The sequence below is a fragment of the Lasioglossum baleicum genome, chromosome 8, assembly GCF_051020765.1.
Source record: "Lasioglossum baleicum chromosome 8, iyLasBale1, whole genome shotgun sequence".
In the NCBI taxonomy this organism is placed as follows: domain Eukaryota; kingdom Metazoa; phylum Arthropoda; class Insecta; order Hymenoptera; family Halictidae; genus Lasioglossum; species Lasioglossum baleicum.
Window position 1 is genome coordinate 3,197,871 of NC_134936.1, and position 22,528 is coordinate 3,220,398.

The following is a 22,528-nucleotide window of genomic DNA, read 5'->3' on the forward strand; positions in this document are numbered from 1 at the left end:
AATCGTGGGGATTTACCGGTGACGGGCGCTGACAAACACACCGTGGTCTCGCGCAACGGTTACGCGTGATCGCTACGTGACTCTAAACATGTAGTCTAGTCAATGAATGCTCATAAGAAGGGTGTAGAGAGAAATGGAAGGAACACAATTTTTAACTATGGGTCTTTGTTTGGACTAGTTAGGAGGTAAACATACTAAAAGTCCCTACTCCTAGGAGATGAGCGGGGTGCAGGGGGGCACGTAGAAGGTCCCCTTTTTCGATTTTCCGCTTATATCTCGGAAACTATGTGTCCTAGCGATAAGACCATTCTATACGAAATTAAAGATGACAAAATGTGCCATAAGATTGATTCCATTCAGTTTTTCGATATCTCGCATAGTTTCCGAGATATCCGCGCTCAAAGTTCACTAATTGTGCTGAAGAGTCCTTTTTCACAATAAGATGCTGTCCCATAAGATTACACTGTCCAACAAATTTCAACTTTTTCAAAGTATTTCGATTCCCACTATGCGATTCTTGTAGAGTTTTCTGCGCTGATTCCGAAGCTGGTTTTAATTTTTTTCCTATACGTCCAGTTTTTGAGAAAATAGAGTTTAAAAAAAGACATATTTTTCAACTTTAAACAAATATTGCGATGTTATTATAAAAGATATTGAATTGTTCTTTACAGCAAAAGATTCCTTAGACTTTCCCGAATACAGTGATATGCAATATTAATACATTATGATTGTTTAAACATGTTTAAACAATGATTAAAGACGGAGATGCACCACTTTTGCACCAATTTTTGCGGATATTTTCGAATTTATCTCAAAAAATAAGGGTCCAGCGAAAAATTGAACTATACCACGCGAAAGAGCAGACTTTTATCTTGAGAAACCCCCCTGTGAAGTTTGCATGGTCGACGTTTTTTTCGAACCAGAAAGCAAAATATCTTCGCCCGACATGAGTTGCCGTCAGTGGTGCTCTTCCACTAGCGCGGTCGTTCGACGGGATACGGCGATGCATTCGCTTTAAGCGCGCAATTATGTCAGCTTATTTAAATGTTATATTTATTATTGTTATTTATTATTTTTTACTCTATTCCCATTCTATTAATATATTTATTCTTTATATATTATTTTATAGTAAAAATAGGAATGTACAAGATAGAAAACATACCTAAAATTTCGTTCTTTTTGACTGACGTTTGTGAGATGTTTCCGCTTCTTGCATTAAATTCCAACAATAGTCTGCAAGCATGGTTGTACTATCTTTTCCCAAGTATCTTGTTTCCATAACCAAAATGTCTTGATGGAACCTTTCACCGTGTTCATCACTCACATCACCAAGGTTGCACGGAAAAAAGTCTAAATGCGAATGTAAAAAGTGCATTTTGAGAGACATATTACATCCCAACTTATAGAAGGAATCTATTCGTTTTTTCACTATTTGAACGTAGTTTGGTGAGCGATTCTTTCCCAGAAAATTTTTGCAAACATTTTCAAAAGCTGTCCAGGCTCTTTTTTCAGACTCACTCATTGTGTTGAAGAATTCTTCATTGTCTAAGAGTGTTCTTATTTGTGGTCCTACGAAGATTCCTTCTTTTATTTTTGCTTCGGATATTTGTGGAAATTTTGTTTGTAAATATTTAAATGCCGGTGTATCATTATTTATGGATTTGACGAATGCTTTTATTAGACCTAATTTTATATGTAATGGAGGTAAGTATATTTTATTCGGATGGACTAAACGTTCGTACTTAATATTTTTCTGCCCTGGAATATGGGTCTTTCTTACTGGCCAAGTTTTGACTTTATAATGCTTCGTTCTAGCTCGGCTATCCCATTCACACAAGAAACAGCAACGTGTCAATTTGTGTGTACTTTAGTGTAAATATTTTAATCGTTGTTCAGCCTCAAGCAGACCGAACGTGAGATTTAGATATACATATATATTAGACACAGTCGGCTGCAATAGGTTGAGGCACTCGACACGACGCGACGGTCCCAGAATGATTTGGGTGTCATCGGACACCACTTCGAGACCTCCTCGTGTGCGAACCCATTGTCAGGGCGATCTTATACAAGCAAATATTTTAGTTTCCCTATCGTTTTCCCATGTCTTTCTCACCCAATTGATTGCATAGTCTTACCCAACAGTTTTACCCAACGCCCCTACTTCGACGACCAAAATGCACCACCCACTCACCAATAGAAATCATTTAGTTAACCCATGTATTTTAAAGATAGCCAATAAGAAAAGACGCGACACCGAATATCAGATCTGGAAAATCAGTCGAACCTTGTAAGCTCGTCAAAGTCCCGAGTATCGTCGCGAGCAAACGAAACGGCATTTACGACCCCGCATTTCGGACGCTTCAATCGTGTTTTATAGTTTTATTATTATATAGTTAAAAGTATTTTTAGGATTGTACAGTTAATTTAATTTCTATATCTTACAATGTCGCGTAATTGCCTGAACAATCCAAATTCGTTTTGTTACGTGTGTGGTGAAATAACTGCTGAGAAAACGCGACGAAATATAATGGAAAAAATAAAAATAGCTTACGAACAATATTTTGGATGCAAACTTGGTGATCAAGATAAGGATTGGGCCCCCCATGTGTGCTGCACAAGTTGTGCGACATCGTTACTGATATATGTAAACAGTGGGAAAAAGAAGATACCTTTCACTGTCCCGATGATATGGAGAGAGCCAACCAATCACTCAACGGATTGTTACTTTTGCTTAACGAAAATCTTTGGACGTAGAAGAAAAGATAGGAAGAAAACGACATATCCTAATGTTTTATCAGCTTTAAGACCTGTTCGGGAAGACGAAATGCATGTATCGCCTGTGCCTGCTACAACTTCAAACACATTTGATAGCAGTAAATCATCGGACGACGCAGTTTTAGATGACAATGTGAACACAGAAATTCATTTGATCAGTCAAACAGAATTGAATGATTTAGTGCGAGACTTGAATTTGACCAAGGAGAAGGCAGAAGTTTTAGGTTCCAGACTTCAACAGTGGAATCTCCTTGAACATGGCACGACTATTTCACATTTCCGGAAACGAAGTGAAGGATTAAAGAAACATTTTTCAGTACATGACAATCTGTGTTATTGTCCAGATACAGATGCATTATTCAGAGAATTAAAATTTATACATCGACCGGAAGAATGGAGGCTATTCATCGACTCATCTAAAAGAAGTTTAAAAGCAGTATTGCTTCATATTGGAAATATTTCTCCATCAATTCCCATTGCATACGGCGCCAAATTAAAAGAAACCTATGATATTTTTAAAATGTTATTTGAAAAAATTAATTATAATAAATACAATTGGTATGTATGCGCAGATTTGAAAGTGATTGCAATTGTTACGGGACTGCAAGCTGGATATACCAAACATTGCTGTTTCTTGTGTGAATGGGATAGCCGGGCTAGAACGAAGCATTATAAAGTCAAAACTTGGCCAGTAAGAAAGACCCATATTCCAGGGCAGAAAAATATTAAGTACGAACGTTTAGTCCATCCGAATAAAATATACTTACCTCCATTACATATAAAATTAGGTCTAATAAAAGCATTCGTCAAATCCATAAATAATGATACACCGGCATTTAAATATTTACAAACAAAATTTCCACAAATATCCGAAGCAAAAATAAAAGAAGGAATCTTCGTAGGACCACAAATAAGAACACTCTTAGACAATGAAGAATTCTTCAACACAATGAGTGAGTCTGAAAAAAGAGCCTGGACAGCTTTTGAAAATGTTTGCAAAAATTTTCTGGGAAAGAATCGCTCACCAAACTACGTTCAAATAGTGAAAAAACGAATAGATTCCTTCTATAAGTTGGGATGTAATATGTCTCTCAAAATGCACTTTTTACATTCGCATTTAGACTTTTTTCCGTGCAACCTTGGTGATGTGAGTGATGAACACGGTGAAAGGTTCCATCAAGACATTTTGGTTATGGAAACAAGATACTTGGGAAAAGATAGTACAACCATGCTTGCAGACTATTGTTGGAATTTAATGCAAGAAGCGGAAACATCTCACAAACGTCAGTCAAAAAGAACGAAATTTTAGGTATGTTTTCTGTCTTGTACATTCCTATTTTTACTATAAAATAATATATAAAGAATAAATATATTAATAGAATGGGAATAGAGTAAAAAATAATAAATAACAATAATAAATATAACATTTAAATAAGCTGACATAATTGCGCGCTTAAAGCGAATGCATCGCCGTATCCCGTCGAACGACCGCGCTAGTGGAAGAGCACCACTGACGGCAACTCATGTCGGGCGAAGATATTTTGCTTTCTGGTTCGAAAAAAACGTCGACCATGCAAACTTCACAGGGGGGTTTCTCAAGATAAAAGTCTGCTCTTTCGCGTGGTATAGTTCAATTTTTCGCTGGACCCTTATTTTTTGAGATAAATTCGAAAATATCCGCAAAAATTGGTGCAAAAGTGGTGCATCTCCGTCTTTAATCATTGTTTAAACATGTTTAAACAATCATAATGTATTAATATTGCATATCACTGTATTCGGGAAAGTCTAAGGAATCTTTTGCTGTAAAGAACAATTCAATATCTTTTATAATAACATCGCAATATTTGTTTAAAGTTGAAAAATATGTCTTTTTTTTAAACTCAATTTTCTCAAAAACTGGACGTATAGGAAAAAAATTGAAACCAGATTCGGAATCAGCGCAGAAAACTCTACAAGAATCGCATAGTGGGAATCGAAATACTTTTTGGCTGTTGGACAGTGTTATAGGTCTATTCTGTATATCTCGTCGGTGCTTCGAGCTTCGATAAACCTACAGATGACGAATGAAATTTCTGGAGAGTATCCTACAGATAAACTATGTCGAATATGTGTATTTCAGAAAAATAAGTACAAATAAAAGATAACTTTCGTTAAACGTCTTCAGGACAAAGTTGAATAGTAAAATAGGGTTCATACGATACCAAAACAATTTTTGTTGTTATGCAATTTCTTTTAGAGATATGAAGGTCACCTTCATTTTTTGAAATGGAACCATCCTTTTTGAAACATCTATGATGATAGTGCCTTTCATTACGAATTCAGTGACTATAATTACTCAAGGTCATTCAAGGTAACGGACAGAAAAAGCGTACAAGATATAATACAGGTATTTATCAATTTCAAGAAAAAAAAAATATTGAAAGCGGCATGCGAAATGAGCAACCTACCGCTCACTGGTACTTTTTCCGAGACGCACACAATTTTCTCGGAAAATCTTGAGAAGTGCGCGCTAAATTAAGAAAAATTTTATGCAAGTTTCAGAAAAATCCGTGACTCTTTAACCGTGGCAGACTGGTCATCAGAGAGAGGGTATATAATCTAACCACGATTCCCCTCATCTAGCATCACTGCCCCTAGTCCTCTATTCTGGCATCACTGGACCACTGCTTCGTTGACTTGTGTCGCGATTAGACGTTTTGACTTGCTTAAGGCCCAAGCACTTTTGTGAACGTAGGCGGACGAGAGGGCCTACTAGCGAGAAGATATCCGCTGCCGACCACCTGTTGCCTTTGGTAAGCCCTAGTCAGATCTCCCTTTAATATTGCAGTGCATTGTTTCACGTTGGCTCGGATAGCTCTTTAGCGGGTCCGCGTTGGTGTTGCGGAAATTATCACCGTGGCTTCGAGAGTACCGGCACTCGCGAGAACGTAGAGTCGCGAGGGGTACGAATCCGTTGGTCAGCGAGCACACGTGGAAGAATATTATTTAGCGATTGTATTTAGCGAAAGACCCGTGTGCCGTCGTTTATTTCACATCAGCCTCGTTCCGTTCCGTGACTAGTTCAGACGACAGCAGCCATTTAGAGATCGCGTATTCCATCGGAATTTGGGCGTAGTTTTGCCGTGCTGGCCTACGGAAACGCGAACACCTTGTTCTTGTCAAATTCGACGCGTAGTTAGAGACGTCCTTGAGACAGAGCACGTGCAGCTAACATCCGTCGCAAAATAATTTGTAACGCGCCGGCTTAATTTTTTAACGCTGCTGGCGCACACCGTCCGTTCAACAAACGATTGTTAATGCCGATATCTTGAGTACGCTTTTCTCGCGAGAAACCTTCCCGCCGCGCCGCGCCGCGGGGAACGCCTCGTGTTTTTCCCATATAGAACCCTGCATCCGTTCGTACGCTATTCAGAGCAAATCCCGGTCATCGTGGGCCCGCAGTATCGCGTTATGAATTGATATTCCGGCGCCCGAATATTTAATTAATTAAAATAATATGTTTTGTGCATATTTCTCTTTGAAAAACATTTGCATTACATAATTCGCAAAACATGTTTCTGTTCAAGTCGCATTGCTTTATCATTTTTCTATATAAATATGCATTTGCATAAACATCCGCAGTCTACTGATAAGGCTACATATATACATTATACATAATGTCAGCGGATTATTCTGAGAATAGTATCAAATCAAGAACAATATTGGAATGTAGGAGTAATTATGCTATTTATCAGAAATAATTTTGTTAAAAGTTGATCGTGCAAAAAAGCGAGGAACTGACTGGAGATAACAAATTAGTATCTTATATTCTAAAAGAGGTTGCAGATACTGGTACTACTAATAGTGACAAAGTGATATTGTTTGATATTTAGAGAAAAGTAGATCTAGACACTTTAGAGAAATACTCTCTTCAAAATCGTAAAAATGTTTATGAGAATAAGCCTCGTAAAATAGGGTTGTAAAAATAAAAAGGTAAAATTTGTTGCAAGAAAGTTAGGCAAACTAGTTGATATGTAAATATGGCTGAAGCAGGCTAATACACAGCTTATTTCAGCGTATATAGTAAAGTTACTATAAATAAAAGTTTTTACTGCTGGAAATGGGTATATGTATTATTTAGGTTTAGGTTATTGGGGGAATATGTTACTACTAAGTCAATATTAACTCATTTGAGAATAAAAAGAAAAATTGAGACAATTTACAGTAAAACCAATTTTAAAATTCAACCGTTATGGATTGAAATCCATAGATTGAGAGAGAGAAAATAATGCTAATTTTAGACTTGAATGTCACCAAATTTATCTTCTCTTTTAGAGTGATTCTCGGTATAGTCTTTTATCATTTGATCAGTCACATTTTCGGTAGTCCTAAGTCCTAACAACGTAGCCAACTGCCCACAAATAATTTCCCCAACATTTTTTCCTCAATTCTGGAAAACTCTGCTGTATTTTTCTTGAGCTTCTTCCTTTTATCAGTTGTACTAATTTGCTAATGCTCAAATATGGCGGTACTGAAACATACATGTACAGGGTGTCTCAAAATTCTATCTCTCTTGCTTTTTGCCATTTTTCTTTTTTTTGCCATTCAACAATAATTATGCACAAAGGAAGATAATCTTGTACCTGGTGTGCGGAGGAAGGAATTCTGGGTTGTTTTATAGAAATATAAGCATTTAGTATAAACGTGTATAGTATTTTGAACAGTACCATTGGATTATATGTCGTTTATTGTTTTATGAGTAGCTAAAGAAGTTGGCGCAGGTAGCAGTATGACGCGGTGCTAATTACCGCGGCGGAGTAAGGATATCGACTTCTATGTATAGCCAATTCGCCTGCGAATTTCTCCGGACGTTGAGTGTTTCCTTGTTATCATTGCTGTGGTACGTATCCATCCAAATGTTTATAACGTTCATCGGATTGACCTTCATATTTGTAAAAACGAATCTAAAAATAAACAATCAGGAAAAGTAAAAATAGTATAATACTCGGATGTTTACCTTGATTATCGCCAGAAATTATTTGTTACTGTTTTACAAATCTGAAAGCACCCAGTTAGCCAGGGATGCCTCGAGTAAATACCGAGCACAGCCTGCAATTGTACGATGTCAGCATCAGCAGATGGCGAGCATTATGCTGTTAGAACGCGTTCGAAGCTGACGATGCTCGGAATCTGCTCGATTATGGACAGCGCACCCTGCCAGCATAAAGCGATACTTATTCGGACGCAGAAGTATGCTTTAGGGTCGATTCATACATCCCCGGTTCAGATAACCGGACCGAGATCCTTAGCCAGGTTTAAGTGAAACAGTTAATACCTGAGCGTCTCCAGCATTTCCGCTCCGATACTTTTATTATATTGTCGAGCGGGTTGACGGCTCCTTGCTGTGCGTGGCACAAAAAAAGGTTTTTATGGGCTCCACAACTCCTTAGGTAAACTATCGGTAGCTCTCCTTTCCAACATGATGGGAATAGGAAACGTTCCTGCCACTTGTTGAATTCATCTTAAATAATAATTTAAAATAATTATTAGAAAATATATTAGACATACATATCTTTGTTCTGCAAATTTTTCCATCGGTTCAAGTGTGACAAATATTTGGCTATGTTTCCGTTTAGGTCCACCATTAGAATTGGATGAAATTTTGCAAATAGGTTCATTTTTGACTAAAATGATGATTGTCGGAAGAATTTTTGGCGACTCGAAAAAAAATTTTTATCATTTCGATGTCGGTCTCTAGCTTACCGACTTACCGACTTTCTATCTTATGTCCGTCCTTCAATTGTTAAACCAATTAATTGAATATCTACAATGGGAAGATTATGAGATCAGAATTAGTTAGGATTAGGTGGCAGCGTGTTTAGAAACAAAAAGTAAACAAACGCCGCGCCGGGACAGGCTTACGTTGCCGCAGATCGTGCAGGAATACGAAAAATTCAATACAGTATTATCGATAGTTTTTTGCGAATATCTCTAAAACTAAAATCGAGCGGCGGTAACATGTATAGGAAAAAGTCGTTCAAATCGTAGAAATCTATAACATATTTCAATTTCATCAAAATCTGAGAGGAAGCCCCTAATGTAATTAATTACCGAAAATATGTTTTCGCTACGTGACAGGTGTAATTTTAGGACAAACGCTGTCGTCCCTTATTTTAGAATGTCTAAAGAATATTCAGCAATTTTATGGACCCGAAATAACAAATAATTTAAACCTAACAGCTGTTTGTAGTTACTGGAGTGTTTCACATCTCATGTGTGCCGTATGAAATTTTTAGATGGTGTATAGTGTGTATACAGAGTTGCAGAGTACGTACATAGAAGGCGAAATGACACTATTGGTTTCCCTAAAATGTGAATATTTTAATATTTTCCGGTGTATCTCTCTCTGAAATAATTTTTGATATCATATATCTGTGGTTGTCAGGAAGAACGCCGCATGTCACATACTTTCACATTCGAAATATTGCCGTTTTAAGTTTTCATCGCTAATGCTTCGACATAGGAAATCGGTTAAATTGCATTATTTTTTGGTGTCTTTCGATTTTGTCTTCATGACTTTTTTTTGATAAATACGTAAACCCTATACTATAAAGCTCAATTAATGCGTAAACTCGAATTTTTTAAAATTGTTATGTGCGTAGGTTTTCCTTGCAACCACAGATATTAGGTTCGAAGGAAAGTTCTGTCGCATCTCAAATAAGTATGTAATATTGTTTGTACATCTCTCTCGAAAACATATGTTGCTAATTAGTCATTGGGATACGCGAATTGACAGGTTACCTGAATGATGGCAACAAGTTGTTACAAATAATTTTAAAAAACACGGTATTTCAAAGAGAAAAAATCGTAGAATACGACTATATGTTTAAACATTTTTTCACTCATGAACCGGTGGAAACATTTGCAGAACAAAGAAATGTCTAATATAGTTTCTAATAATTATTTTAAATCATTATCTATTAAGAAGAACTCACCAAGTGGCAGGAACGTTTCCTATTCCTATGATGTTGTAAAGGGGAGCTACCCATAGTTTACCTAAGGAGTTGTGGAGCCCCTAAAAACATTTTTTTTTGTGCCACGCACAGCAGGGAGCTATCGAACTGTCAACCCGCTCGAGAGTTAGGGTCTTTGCACACTATACCGTCACGGCAGCTAACGGCAACGGACCGCGCGGTCAAAAAGGCACCGCGGTGGTGGTCTTTGCCGTACATTACTGACGGACCGGCAACGACACTTTTAGTGGCGCTCATCACTAGCGCGAGCGTTCGCCGCGCCGTAACTGGCCGTAACCCGTCGAACGACCTAATCCAGACCGTTCTAGTGGTGAACACCACTGCGCTGGCGGCAACTCGTGTCGAGCGAAGATATTTTGCCAAGACACCTCTGTAGGTTCGACGGTAGGGCACCAGTTCACTATACGCAGGTAGACGGTCCGGGTGCAAGTCCGACAATAGTAATAATGTTGGGGCGTACGGTCGAGTTTTTATTGCTCTATGACTGTATTGTAAAGACACGCTGTAGTGATTTGGTTATTGCGGATTACCGGGGTTTGGGCGCAGTTACTTTCGAGTGGCCAGCATTGGCACTGCCTACACAATCGCTTCTTATTTTACTGTAACGACTACGATTTTATTAGAGGGATGAAAAGAAAATTTTCGAAGCTCGCGCGAGTCGTTTCTTTTCTTTTCCATATCAATGTGCCATTTCGGATATATCCACAAACAGGATCTTGACTTGGATCTATTCTGACTCTCGCATAACACTAGTTTACAAAATGAAATTGATTTTATGTACATTTGATGAGAGGTAACTTTTCCTATGGATTTTCTCCTGCTGAATTCGAAAATAAAGGTGAACATTCTTTTTACGGAACAGCTTTTAAGATATTTTGATTTTTTCAATTTGTTCATTCCTTTTCACTTTAAAAACCATACCTGGAGCAAGATGTGTCCGATTTGGTCGTTCTTGGTACCAAATGAAAGACATTGAAATGATGAGTAAATATGTATAGTGGCATCTTTAATTGGTTAAGCGGTTCAAAAGATATTGATGAAAATAGTCCAGATTTTAAAAAAAATTAAATTTTTAAGCTTATTCTGTGGCAATAGAAACCGACAAAAATGTCCGCTTTCTCTTTATACATATACGTAAAGCAAAAAATAACACCAACCAGAAGTAAATCGGCCGAAAAATGATACAGTTATTAGCGATTGAGTGAATAAATCCAAATCCCACATTTTCTGAATATATTCATTTTTCGACAAGTGGCCATGCCGGCAATGGTTTCTTTTGTTCTCACGTTGATGCCACTGCTACAGCGAAAACTTATTTCGTTTTGAATAAAACAACACATTTTTGATTGCAAAAAACATACGAAAGAACCCAACTCTCTTTATTCTTTAGAATATTTTAGTAATAGTTTTGGCTCTTGCTCTGTCTTCGGTTGGTTTTGGGATCCGTTTCTCTCGCGAGGAACGATATGTAAAACCCTTGATAGCATCGCTCAATGGTCTTAATTTATTGGTGAAATCTCCCACCGTGTACTCTCCTAAATGTACATGAAATCAATTTCATTTTGTAAACTAGTGTAATTAGTAGCCCAATAAAATTTCTGTCCTCGACAATGATTACTAATACTAATAGCCAAAAATTATTTCCATCATCGATAGCGGTTCCATATGACCAAAAAGAATTGTTGTCCGTTATAATGGATATTTATCAGTCAATGATAATGTCTATCATCGATAAATGCAAATTTAATATTTTCAATTAACTAGATTTCCCGAATAACTTTTGTGAAATCCAACGATTACTGCATTCCTTGTGATAAAATATGAACTTTTTATAAATGATTTTTTTATCAAATTAAAAAGAGACTATTGTTTATGGCGTCTAGATAACAATCATCGCAAAATTGGCAGTATTTTTATGTTATGCGAGTAAAATTTCTTTTATAAATATTTAAAACTTTAAATAACTAACTATAGTATAACTAAAATTGTCATGAATTGACAAATATACGAAATCAACGAACCAATTTTATTGTTTGCGATCTTCATTTTATTCGTTTAGTCGTTTTCCGTTCGAACACCACATCGAGCGGCCGGCAAAACATTCTCGCCGAGAATGTCCCTTTTGCCAAGACGTTGTGCGTCGTGTCGGTGCTGAACGGTGCCAGTCTAGTGCGCGCACCTCCATGGAAACTATATAGAAGAAAGTGAAATGTCGGCGCTTGCCGATATCGTGTGCGCACTTTTTCCCGTCCCGATACGTTGCCTCTCTATCCCGTCTACCTGCTGCGGCGATGCGGCCTATTGTCCGCATCCCCATTGAAATACAGAGGAGAGACCCAAAACGGCCTAGCGGTCCGCTGCCGTTACCTGCCGTGACGGTATAGTGTGCAAAGACCTTTATGGTCTTCTCAGTCTCCAAGAAAAGTATCGGAGCCAAGCCGCTCAGTCATTCTCGGTTACGGACAGTGTCACTTAAACCTGGGTTAGAATCGACGATTATTCTGGCACGTGTGCCGGCACAAGCTGCGAGCAAAAAGCAATACTTCTGCGGACGCAGATGCCCAATTCCCGTCCAAAATCGAGCACTTTGCTTACTGGGTGCGTACCAACACTGTTACGCTCATAAATAGCGTCCAAACTACATAACACTTCTTTAGCACTTTTATTTGTGTTTACTAAACTAAGTAATGAGTCCGACAAATATTCTATGATAACATTTTTGGCGATATTCTCAGCCCGAATCAATTCCGTATTTATAGCTTTTGCGGAGTGTTGTCAATGGCGAATTCTGAACTTCCACACACTATATTTTTTGCCGTCGAATGGTTTGACATTCCTTTTCTTTTCCTTTGTCTTATTTGAGTTTCTTAAATTCACTGTGTCTATGCACGATATTTAACACACGGCAAACTATCTCACAACGTAATTTTTTTCAGAAAATGTTTCTTACACACGACGTAATACGGTATGCAACGTAACCTGGGTACATAACTTGTTGGAATATCGGTATATAATAAACCACAATCTATTATAATATCACATAGAATTTATTCTAAGTAATGTATCTTTGAAGTCACGTTGTGACGCACGTCTTTACTGTTCGACAAACTCGACACGAGTGAGGATCGCTTTTTCTAGAAAAACGGACGACGCTCGAAAGATTAATTTGCCAATTTGTTTCTTAAATAAATTCCAACAAGGGGGATATAATGGCACTATTTACTGATGCTGATTGTACATATGAGGAAGAAATAGATCGTTTAGGTCTCGAAGAAATTGATAAATCAAAATTAAAACACTTTTCTACAATGGTGTTAATAGGATTGCAACTATATTGTATAGACAAACTTATACAAAATGGAGATACTTCATTTCCACTTCAAAGTAGGCAGAAGCTAGCTGAAGAGATAAAAAATAATGTTAAACAAATGACAAAATCTCTACTTAGAAAGGATGCTAACAAGTTTAAGATTCTCGGGCTTGCATTACTTGATTACGAGTCAACACTGAATAGCGGAGAAGGCCAATTTAAGCTAGAGTTTAATAAGTCATTAGCAAAGGCTATTATTTACTATTATAGGGATCTAGCATCAAAAGACCTAAAACAGCTTGATGAAAAATATAGCGAAGATAGTCAATATAAGGAAATAACTAAGATAACATCAGTAGATGCACTAGATGATTACTTTCAAATAAGGAAAAGTTCAAATTCTCTTTATAGTATATCTGAAGGAATTGAATCGATTTTAGAAAGTATAAAAGGAGAAGAGACAAGTACTGATGAAAAAAGATTAGCTGTACAAGAAGCTCTTCGTCTTAGTGGCGAATACCTGAAGGGTACAGATCAAACTCCGAACTTAGACGATAAGCACAGAGAACAATTGAAAGAAAAAGGAATACCGGTTGAAAATCTAACTAAATTTAGAGATATGTTAATACATAAACAGTTATTTTCTCTGATTGAAAACGAAAGAGTTGATGAAATAATCAACAAAGGTTTACCTGCTGTTAAAGATATTATTGATAGTGAAATAGTGAAATTAGAACATGAGTTTATTAGGGGTATCATTGATCGAAATTTCAACAACATCCAAAATAATTCTTTCAAGGAAATAGTAGTAACTAAGCGGAGTTTAGATATAACAGATGAAAGTAAATATATTCCTGACCTTATTAAGGCTCTTGAATTAATAAAGCAAGAAGACAGTTATCAGTCTCTGGAAGCTAAGGATAAAGTGTTAATAGATGAAATTTATGAAAATGCTCAACAGATGAATTCTTCTAAGCGCTTCTTTTCCAGCAAAACAGAGCGAGTTTCAAAAATTACTTTCAGTGAAGAGAAAAAATTAATCAGTTCATCACTTGAAGAAGATATTGATACATCTAAGAATATAGAGAAGTTACGCGAAGGGCTTAAGAATGATGTAATTAAAAATGTTAAAGGATTAGAGTCAATTCAAGCCGATCGCCTTGAGTCATTATATAATGAAATAATTGATGGTACAGCGACAGAAAAACGTCTTAATAAACTTGAAATCGAAGAACGCGTTTCAGTAGACACAATACAGCATTTAAAAACCTTCTATTCAGAGAAAATAAAATCTGAGTTTAATTTGTTGAAAACACTGAAGAACAGCTACGCAATCAAGTCTCAAATCCTTAATCTCTATGATATAGTAGAAAGACATGACAGCCTTGTGAGCGCGCAAAAAAAAGGTAACAGGAAAGCAACAATAAAAAAATTAATAACAACGCGTAATTACCTTTCACATGGTAGTGCACTTGTTAGTGTTGATGAAGATCGCGCGTTAGCGAGTGAAGTTGCCAAGTTGCTAAGGGAAGGATTTATAACGGAATTAGAAAATAAAGATATTACACTGCAAGTAGTTGAAACAGCGATTGAAAGCGTTAGATTAGACGATCGTTTAAAAAAAGTACTAGGAGGAGTAGAAGTTTTAATTTGTGGTGGTATTGGCCTGTCTAGAAGACGTAGGTCTGCAATTAAGAGTTGCTTAACATGGAAAGAAATAGACAAATTTAATGAAGGAGGGGCTGCAAATAGAGATCCTGATAACATTATAATAGATAGTGAAAAGTTTATTTCTAGTATCTCAAATGAACTTGGGGCAAATGAGGAAAAGTTTTCTAATTTCATTGCTTTAGCAAGTGAAAGTGAAGTTATAGGTGACTATAAAGATAAGGTCAACATGCTCACTGATAATCACAAGTACCTTGGTCATTTAGAGAGAGTAGGAAAAGTTTCTGGTTTGGTTATGCATGGAATAATTGCAAAAAATATGATTGGTGATCTATTGAGTGGTGATTATGAAGATCTTGCGATAAATTCAGCTTTTCTTGCTGGTAGTCAAGGATTAGCAAAACTTGCAGAGACAGTATCTATGAAAGGGGCAGGTTATATGTTAGAAGGCAGAGCATTGCTTGGTAAGTCGCTAAGGTTTGCCTCTCCATTTCTTGCAAGGGGAGTTAGTGCTTTTATTGCATATGATTTGTATAATCAAGTAAAAGAATATGAAAAAGGTAATAAAGATGCTTTAGTTCCTATCATAGGGGATAGTTTGCAGCTTGGGGTAGATTCTATTGTACTTGGAATAGAGATTGGAGAAGGATTAGGGTTAGGATTCTTGGAGGGAGTTTCTGCAGTAACTGGTCCTATAGGAACGGCAATAGGAGGTTCAATATTTGTAGGCACTTATATTTACATGATAGTACGAAAAGTTGAGAAAATTGATAAGCAAATTCATCTAACAGGATGGGAAAGGGTTACTGAAGGGTGGCGTGCTTTTCTTGATATACAACCTTCGGAAGATATCGAAAGGTTAATCGAGGAGAAAGGAGCAAATAATCAAGCAGTCAATAGTACGATAAGCTTTTTTGAAGGTAATCCGTACATTCAAAGATATGTTTTTCCTAGTAGAAGGGTTGTTGGACATGATTGCGAAATAATTTTGGATAATGTAGTGTTGCTAGATCAAAAGAGAAATGATATAAAATGGAGTAGAACAAGGCCAGATGATTTATATTTAAAAGGAGTTGATTTGTTTTGTCTACCTAAAGGGAACTGGGAATCTGTTCCAACGAATGGAACTTATTACTGCGATGGTGCGATTGGTGTAGAGTATACAAATAATAGGACTGGAAATTATACCTTGATAAGCCTTGGTGATGGTAAGGATAGAGTAAAGGGCTTTCAAGAGAGTAGTAATATTTTTGTTTTAGGTGATGGGCATAAAGAAATGACTGGGGGAAATAAAGATGATAACTTTATTTTTGGAGGAAAGAGTGTTAATGCACTTGTAGATAGAGAAATTAAAGGTTCTTTAGATGGGGGTGGAGGAATTAATACAATTGATGTTGGTGGACTCACTCCACATGATGAGGGAAGTGAGGGAGGAGGTAGGTGCCAAGTTTCTGCTGATTTTCGTCAGGGAATTTTAAAAGATGCATCTAATGTTGCTCTTAATATAAGTAATATAAATCAATTCTTGGGGAGAAAAGGTAGAGTAGATCATGTGGTATCTGCCTGTGGTATTAAGTATATGGATGGTAAAGGAGGAGAAAATAAAAATTATTTAGATAGCATTACAATTCCAAAAGGTGATGCATGTTTTTATGATACGAAAATTATAGTTAATCCTTACACTAAGGTTACTAATAGTGCAATTAATGGTAACTTTACTTATTTTGTAAAAGGAGAGAAGGGAAAGGAAGCATATATTGATTTAGATCCAAATTCACAAAGTAACAATGCGTTTGTCTTTAACTACACACTAAAAGATATTGCTGCTATCGATAAATATGAGGAAAATATAACTTTTAGCTTTGTAGAAGAATTCTACAAAAGGGAAAAGAAAATAAATGTGGATAGTAGTTTTAATTTAACTGTTAGTGCTGCCGATGAAAACATAACTACGTATAATCTAATTGATAATACCAAAATTGTAATGGGTCAAAATAATGTGTATGCAATGCAAAACACAGAAGAGTCAATCGATAGTCTTGTGAAAGACTACTCTTCTATAGCAGAACGGTCACAAATGTATGTTATTGTACATTCGAACGGTGAAGTTCTTACAATAGGACATAGTCATCATGATATATTGATGAATGATCCTAAGGCTAGAGCAAGTCACTTAGTTGGTGGCGGTGGTGAGAATGTATTTGTTGTTAGCCCAGGTGATGAAAAATTAACTCTTGCAAAGCTTCCAATTTCTGATGTGATAATTTATGATTTTGATCAAGAGAAAAAAATAGATACTTTAGATCTACGTAAAATAGAGGAACAACTAAAGCAGGATATTGATAGTGAAATCAACACAGAGGTTAGTAAAAGTAATAGCGATTTACTGATTAATTTATCTCTTGATGATGCGTCTAAAATAGAGGTAGTTAAGATAAGATTAAAAGGTGCATTAGAGAATAATTGGTACAAGAGAGTACATATAGTAATCGATAGCATATTCGTAATTGAAGAGATTCTAGAAGAATTTGAATTAACTCCACAACCTTTAATTTTCGATGATAATAGTAAAACTATTTATGTCATAAGTCCAAAAGATGTGGTGGAAGGAAACAAGATAAGAGTAAAGAAAGAGATAGGAGATTATACGTTTGCTCGTTATAAGGATACTTTAATTATAACCAACTCTTTGAGTTCTAGTGCTGATAAAAATAACCTTTCTACTATTATATTAAATGAGTTTTACCATGAGTACAATCAAGATAAGATGCAGACTCTAAAAATAGAGTTTAATGATAAGAAGATATTGTTACGGAAAGAAATCGAAAGGATAAGTAGTGCTGGGAACTTTAGTGAATTAAAGAGGGAAGCTAGGATTGATAGTTATAAAGCTGTAATGTACGAGATAAAGAAACAAAAACTGTTTGAAGCAATCGGGAGAAATAATATTGGTGATGTCAAGGAGCTTATTAATCATGGTGTTAGTATTAATGCTAAAAACAATAAGGGGCAGACACCATTGCATTATGCTGCTAAGAGTGACAAGCTAGAAGTAGTAAAATACCTTATAGAAGAAAAAGGTGCTAATGTTAATGTAAAGGATAATAATGGGCAGACACCTTTGCACTCTGCTGTTGATCATGGTAAGCTAGAAGTAGTACGATACCTTATCGAAGAGAAAAACGCTAATATTAATGTAAAGGATAATAATGGGCAGACACCTTTGCACTCTGCTGCTAAGAGTGACAAGCTAGAGGTGATAAAATACCTTATAGAAGAAAAAGCTGCTAATGTTAATGTAAAGGATAATAATGGGCAGACAACTTTGCACACTGCTGCTAAGAGTAAGAAGCTAGAGATAGTAAAATACCTTATAGAAGAGAAACACGTTGATTTTAATGTAAAGGATAATTCTGGTGTTACACCTTTGCATTATGCTGCTAAGAATGATGGACTAGAAGTAGTAAAATACCTTATAGAAGAAAAAGGTGCTGATGTTAATGTAAAGGATAATGATGGACAGACACCTTTGCACTCTGCTGCTGATCATGGTAAGCTAGAGGTAGTACGATACCTTATAGAAGAGAAAAACGCTAATATTAATGTAAAGGATAATAATGGGCGAAAACTTTTGCACTCTGCTGCTAAGACTTGTAGTCTAGAGATAGTAAAATACCTTATAGAAGAGAAACACGTTGATTTTAATGTAAAGGATAATTCTGGGGTTACACCTTTGCATTATGCTGCTAAGAATGATGGATTAGAAGTAGTAAAATACTTTATAGAAAAGAAACAAGTTGATTTTAATGTAGGGGATATGTATAAGATTACACCTTTGCATTATGCAGCTATGTATGATGGACTAGAAGTAGTAAAATACCTTCTAGAAGAAAAAGGTGCCAATGCTAATTTAAAGGATAATGATGGGATTACACCTTTGCACTATGCTGCTGATCGTGGTAAGCTAGAAGTAGTACGATATTTTATTGTAGAAGGGAAAAACGCTAATATTAATGTAAAGGATAATTCTGGTAGAACACCTTTGCACTTTGCTGCTATTAATGGTATGCTAGAGATAGTGAAATACCTTATAGAGAAAGGTGCTGATTTTGATATAAGGGGGAATTATGGGCTGACACCTTTGCACTTTGCTGCTATTAATGGTAAGCTAGAGGTAGTGAAATACCTTATAGAGAAAGGCGCTAAGATTAACTTGAAAGTTAATGATGAACTACCCTTAGAGATTCTGGAAAGAAGAGGTCATAGAAGTTTAGCAGATTCCATTATTAAAGAATTAACAGAGAGGTTGTTTGATGCAGTAAAATATAATGATTTTGGTGAAGTTCAGGGTCTTATAAATCAAGGAGTTAGTGTTAAGGTCAAAGATAGTGACGGACAAACACTTTTGCAATGTGCAGTTAGTAATGGTAAGCTAAAAGTAGTAAAATACCTTGTAGAGAAAGGTGCTGATGTTAATGTAAAGGATAATTCTAGTATAACACCTTTGTTCTTTGCTGCTAGGACTAATATGGTAGAGATATTAAAACACCTTGTAGAGAAAGGTGCTGATGTTAATGTAAAGGATAGTTTTGGTAGAACACCCTTGTACTTTGCTGCTATGACTAATATGCTAGAGAAGGTAAAATACCTTGTAGAGAAAGGTGCTGATGTTAATGTAAAGGATAATTTTGGTAGAACACCTTTGCACTCTGCTGTTAGTAATGATCAGCTAGAGATAGTAAAATACCTTGTAGAGAAAGGTGCTGATGTTAATGTAAAGGATAATTTTGATAGAACACCTTTGCACTCTGCCGTTATTAATAGTCAGCTAGGGATAGTAAAATACCTTGTAGAGAGAGGTGCTGATATTAATGTAACCAATGATATTGGACAAACACCTTTCAATTTAGCTACTGACAACAGACGTGGTGATGTTGTAGAATATTTAAAGAGAAAACATAATGAAAAAAGAGAAAAGCATCAACAACGCAAACGTCGTTATCATCATGGAGATCGTAATCGTCATCACTCATCGCGTAGGCCACTTACTATAGACTCAAGTAATCAACCTGAAATAGCAACAAGCATTGCAAGTCAAAAATCTTCATGGATAAATGATTTAGTTGGTTGGGTAAAAAACTCTATAGGTGGGTTATTAGGTTCTAGAGCTGCTCTGCCAGAAACTTCAGCAAATTATTCTAATACAGCGAAAAATCCTGGTAACCAATACACTAGCCAATTTAGCAGTGAAGTTTGTATCAATAACAATATTGGATTAGGATTTTTCTTATTACAAAGATTCCTAGATAAAAAATATCCTCTTCCTAAGTTCTGTTCCTTTACCTATGAAGAAGCTCTGGCTAACACACTGAATATCCTAGGAGAATTTGAAAAGACACTTGAAAAAACAGCTAAACAATCTGGTGTGTTCATAAAAGATGTTAACTTTTTTAAAGTATATTCAGATGTGGCAGACCATGTGTGGAACGAGAGGTACTCTCAAATCCCAAATACTTTATATTCAGCTGCAAAAGCAGCTTGTCCGAAAAATGAGAAGTTTCTTAGTATTTTAAAAGGCAATATTGAAAAGATGCTAGATAGGCAGCAAACGGTTAACTGTAATAATCAGGAGCAAGGTATAGCTAATGTGGATAATAAAATACCTCCATTTTCACTTAATTGCATTGTTGTAGAACCTGAAAATAATAAAGGCTTGAAAGGTGTTACTTGTGCAGGTCAAGTTGCTTAATATCATCTACAGAAAGGCTGGTGATTTGAGAGATAACATCAATAGAGACACCGGCCATAGAACACCATTGATGCTTGCTCATGGAAGAAAATGTTTGAAAAAACACAACAGGCTATTTAAAAAGACTTCTATTCGGAGAAAATAAAATTTGAGTTTAATTTGTTAAAAAACTGGAGAACAGCTACGCAATCAAGTGTCAAATTCTTAATCTTTATGATATAGTAGAAAGACTTTTGAAGGACTCAGAATTTTGCGGACGGCCATAAAACAGGATCTAGTAGTACAGCAAAAGCAATACGTAATTACTTTTCACATGGTAGTGCACTTGTTAATGATGATGAAGATCCTATGTTAACAAGTGATATTACCAAGATAATAAGGGAAGTATTGATAAAGGAATGAAAAAATAAGGATATTGCACTGAAAGTAGTTGAAAAAGCGTTTAAAAAAAATAATAGGAGCAGTAAAATCTAGACTTTGTGGTTACCAGTCTAGAAGACATAGGTGTGCAATAGAGAGTTGTGTAATTGGGAAGAAATAGACAAATTTAATGAAGGAGGAGCTGGAAATAGGGATCCTGATAACATTATAATAGAATAAATGAACATGGGGCAAATGAGGAAAAGTTTTCTAATTTCTTTGCTTTAGCAAGTGAAAGTGAAGTTATAGGTGACCATAAAAATAAGGTCAACAGGCACAGGCGTGTCTCACTTTCGCGAGACGATGCAAACAATTCAACTTTCGAGGTTTTCAACCATTTTTGGCAATTTTTGTGTTTGTATTAGGAGAACATGATAGCGAAGGAGGTGGCATGAATTTTTCAGTAGTACAATTCAAGGTTAAGTCAGGCGGTCTAAAATTCTCGAAACTTGTTGTATTTATATTAGGAGAGTTCTAATTTCAAAGTTTCCGAAAAATTTTCGGGGTTTCTGGATTTGTAGATATCTTCTAGATTTTCCCATAATTTCTGCAGGTTGGGAAATAAGAACACTTTAACTTGTTGTAAAAATATTCTTTATTTACTACCATAACATTAAAATTTTAAATGTATACATATAGTGTAGGAAAAATTGCGTATAAATTTCTATACTTAATTTATCGCTTAACAAAATACAACACATTCCACAACTCAAGATACGCTTGTCGTGGCGGAAACTGCGTGATTCTACCGGACAGCTGTGAACCGAGACTAGTCGTGATCTGACGACACTGTAGAAACTGTAGAAACCAGACGTAGACTATCAATATCAATGTAATGTTTGGATAGTTGGATGAATTCTTCAATTCATACAAGTCCATCGGGATATTAAGAGTCTATTTAAGCGATTGTCGAAATAAAAATAGGAAAAGGCGGGTGGAAAGTAATTGATATAATATAATATGAAAAATTTATTCTTAACTTTTGTTATATGAAAAATGTATTCAACTCGTGTAAGCTGGAGAAATTATCGTTAATACTTTGGAAAGAAAATGTTCAATAATAAAGATTAATTGTGAAGATAAACTTGGTACTTACATTCCCCCCCTCCCCCTTGAAGAAAGCACAACACGTTGCCCTCGATCTCTGCTATCGACGTCGTCTTTGGTCATCAAGGTAGGCAGCATTAGGCATCCAGACAATCCAGACAAACAGGCACAAAATAATTTTTATACCCTTAGGGCTCTTTAACAGAAAGAATAAATTCATTTAATCTCAATAGAAAATAAATAATTGAAGTTGAATATTTATTAATTGTTATTATTCATTAATTGTACATGCGCTCTCCTCTTCCTACCTCCTACCTCCTCTCCTGCTTGAAGAAAGCACCGAGTAGCATTTAATAGAGTCCATGGATTCTTTTCCCTCGGAATATCTAACAGAATCAACAAATTCATTAATTTCAATCTACTAACAGTTACAGACTAAATCAGAACTAATAATAAATATTGTATAATTCAATATGAATATAAAATCAAAATTAATTTTAGCGGAAGTTAGATAATCTTGATTTCTCTATCGCGCGACACGAATTC

The 22,528-nt window shown here is 36.0% G+C and overlaps 1 protein-coding gene across 1 annotated transcript; it reads left to right on the forward strand.

Annotated features, from left to right (window-relative positions):
* The first annotated feature begins 5,353 nt into the window (after window positions 1-5,353).
* LOC143211676 (uncharacterized) lies at window positions 5,354-22,198 on the forward strand. Its single transcript, XM_076429539.1, has 3 exons — window positions 5,354-5,567; window positions 7,518-7,654; window positions 12,725-22,198. Exon 3 carries the CDS (start codon window positions 12,998-13,000, stop codon window positions 20,513-20,515), a length of 7,518 nt encoding a protein of 2,505 aa, XP_076285654.1. The 5' UTR covers window positions 5,354-5,567; window positions 7,518-7,654; window positions 12,725-12,997; the 3' UTR covers window positions 20,516-22,198.
* The last annotated feature ends 330 nt before the right edge of the window (window positions 22,199-22,528 follow it).

What these genes read in the sequence shown, in the direction of transcription:
- LOC143211676 (XM_076429539.1), top strand. Translation starts at nt 12,998, where the DNA reads ATGGCACTATTTACTGATGCTGATTGTACATATGAGGAAGAAATAGAT.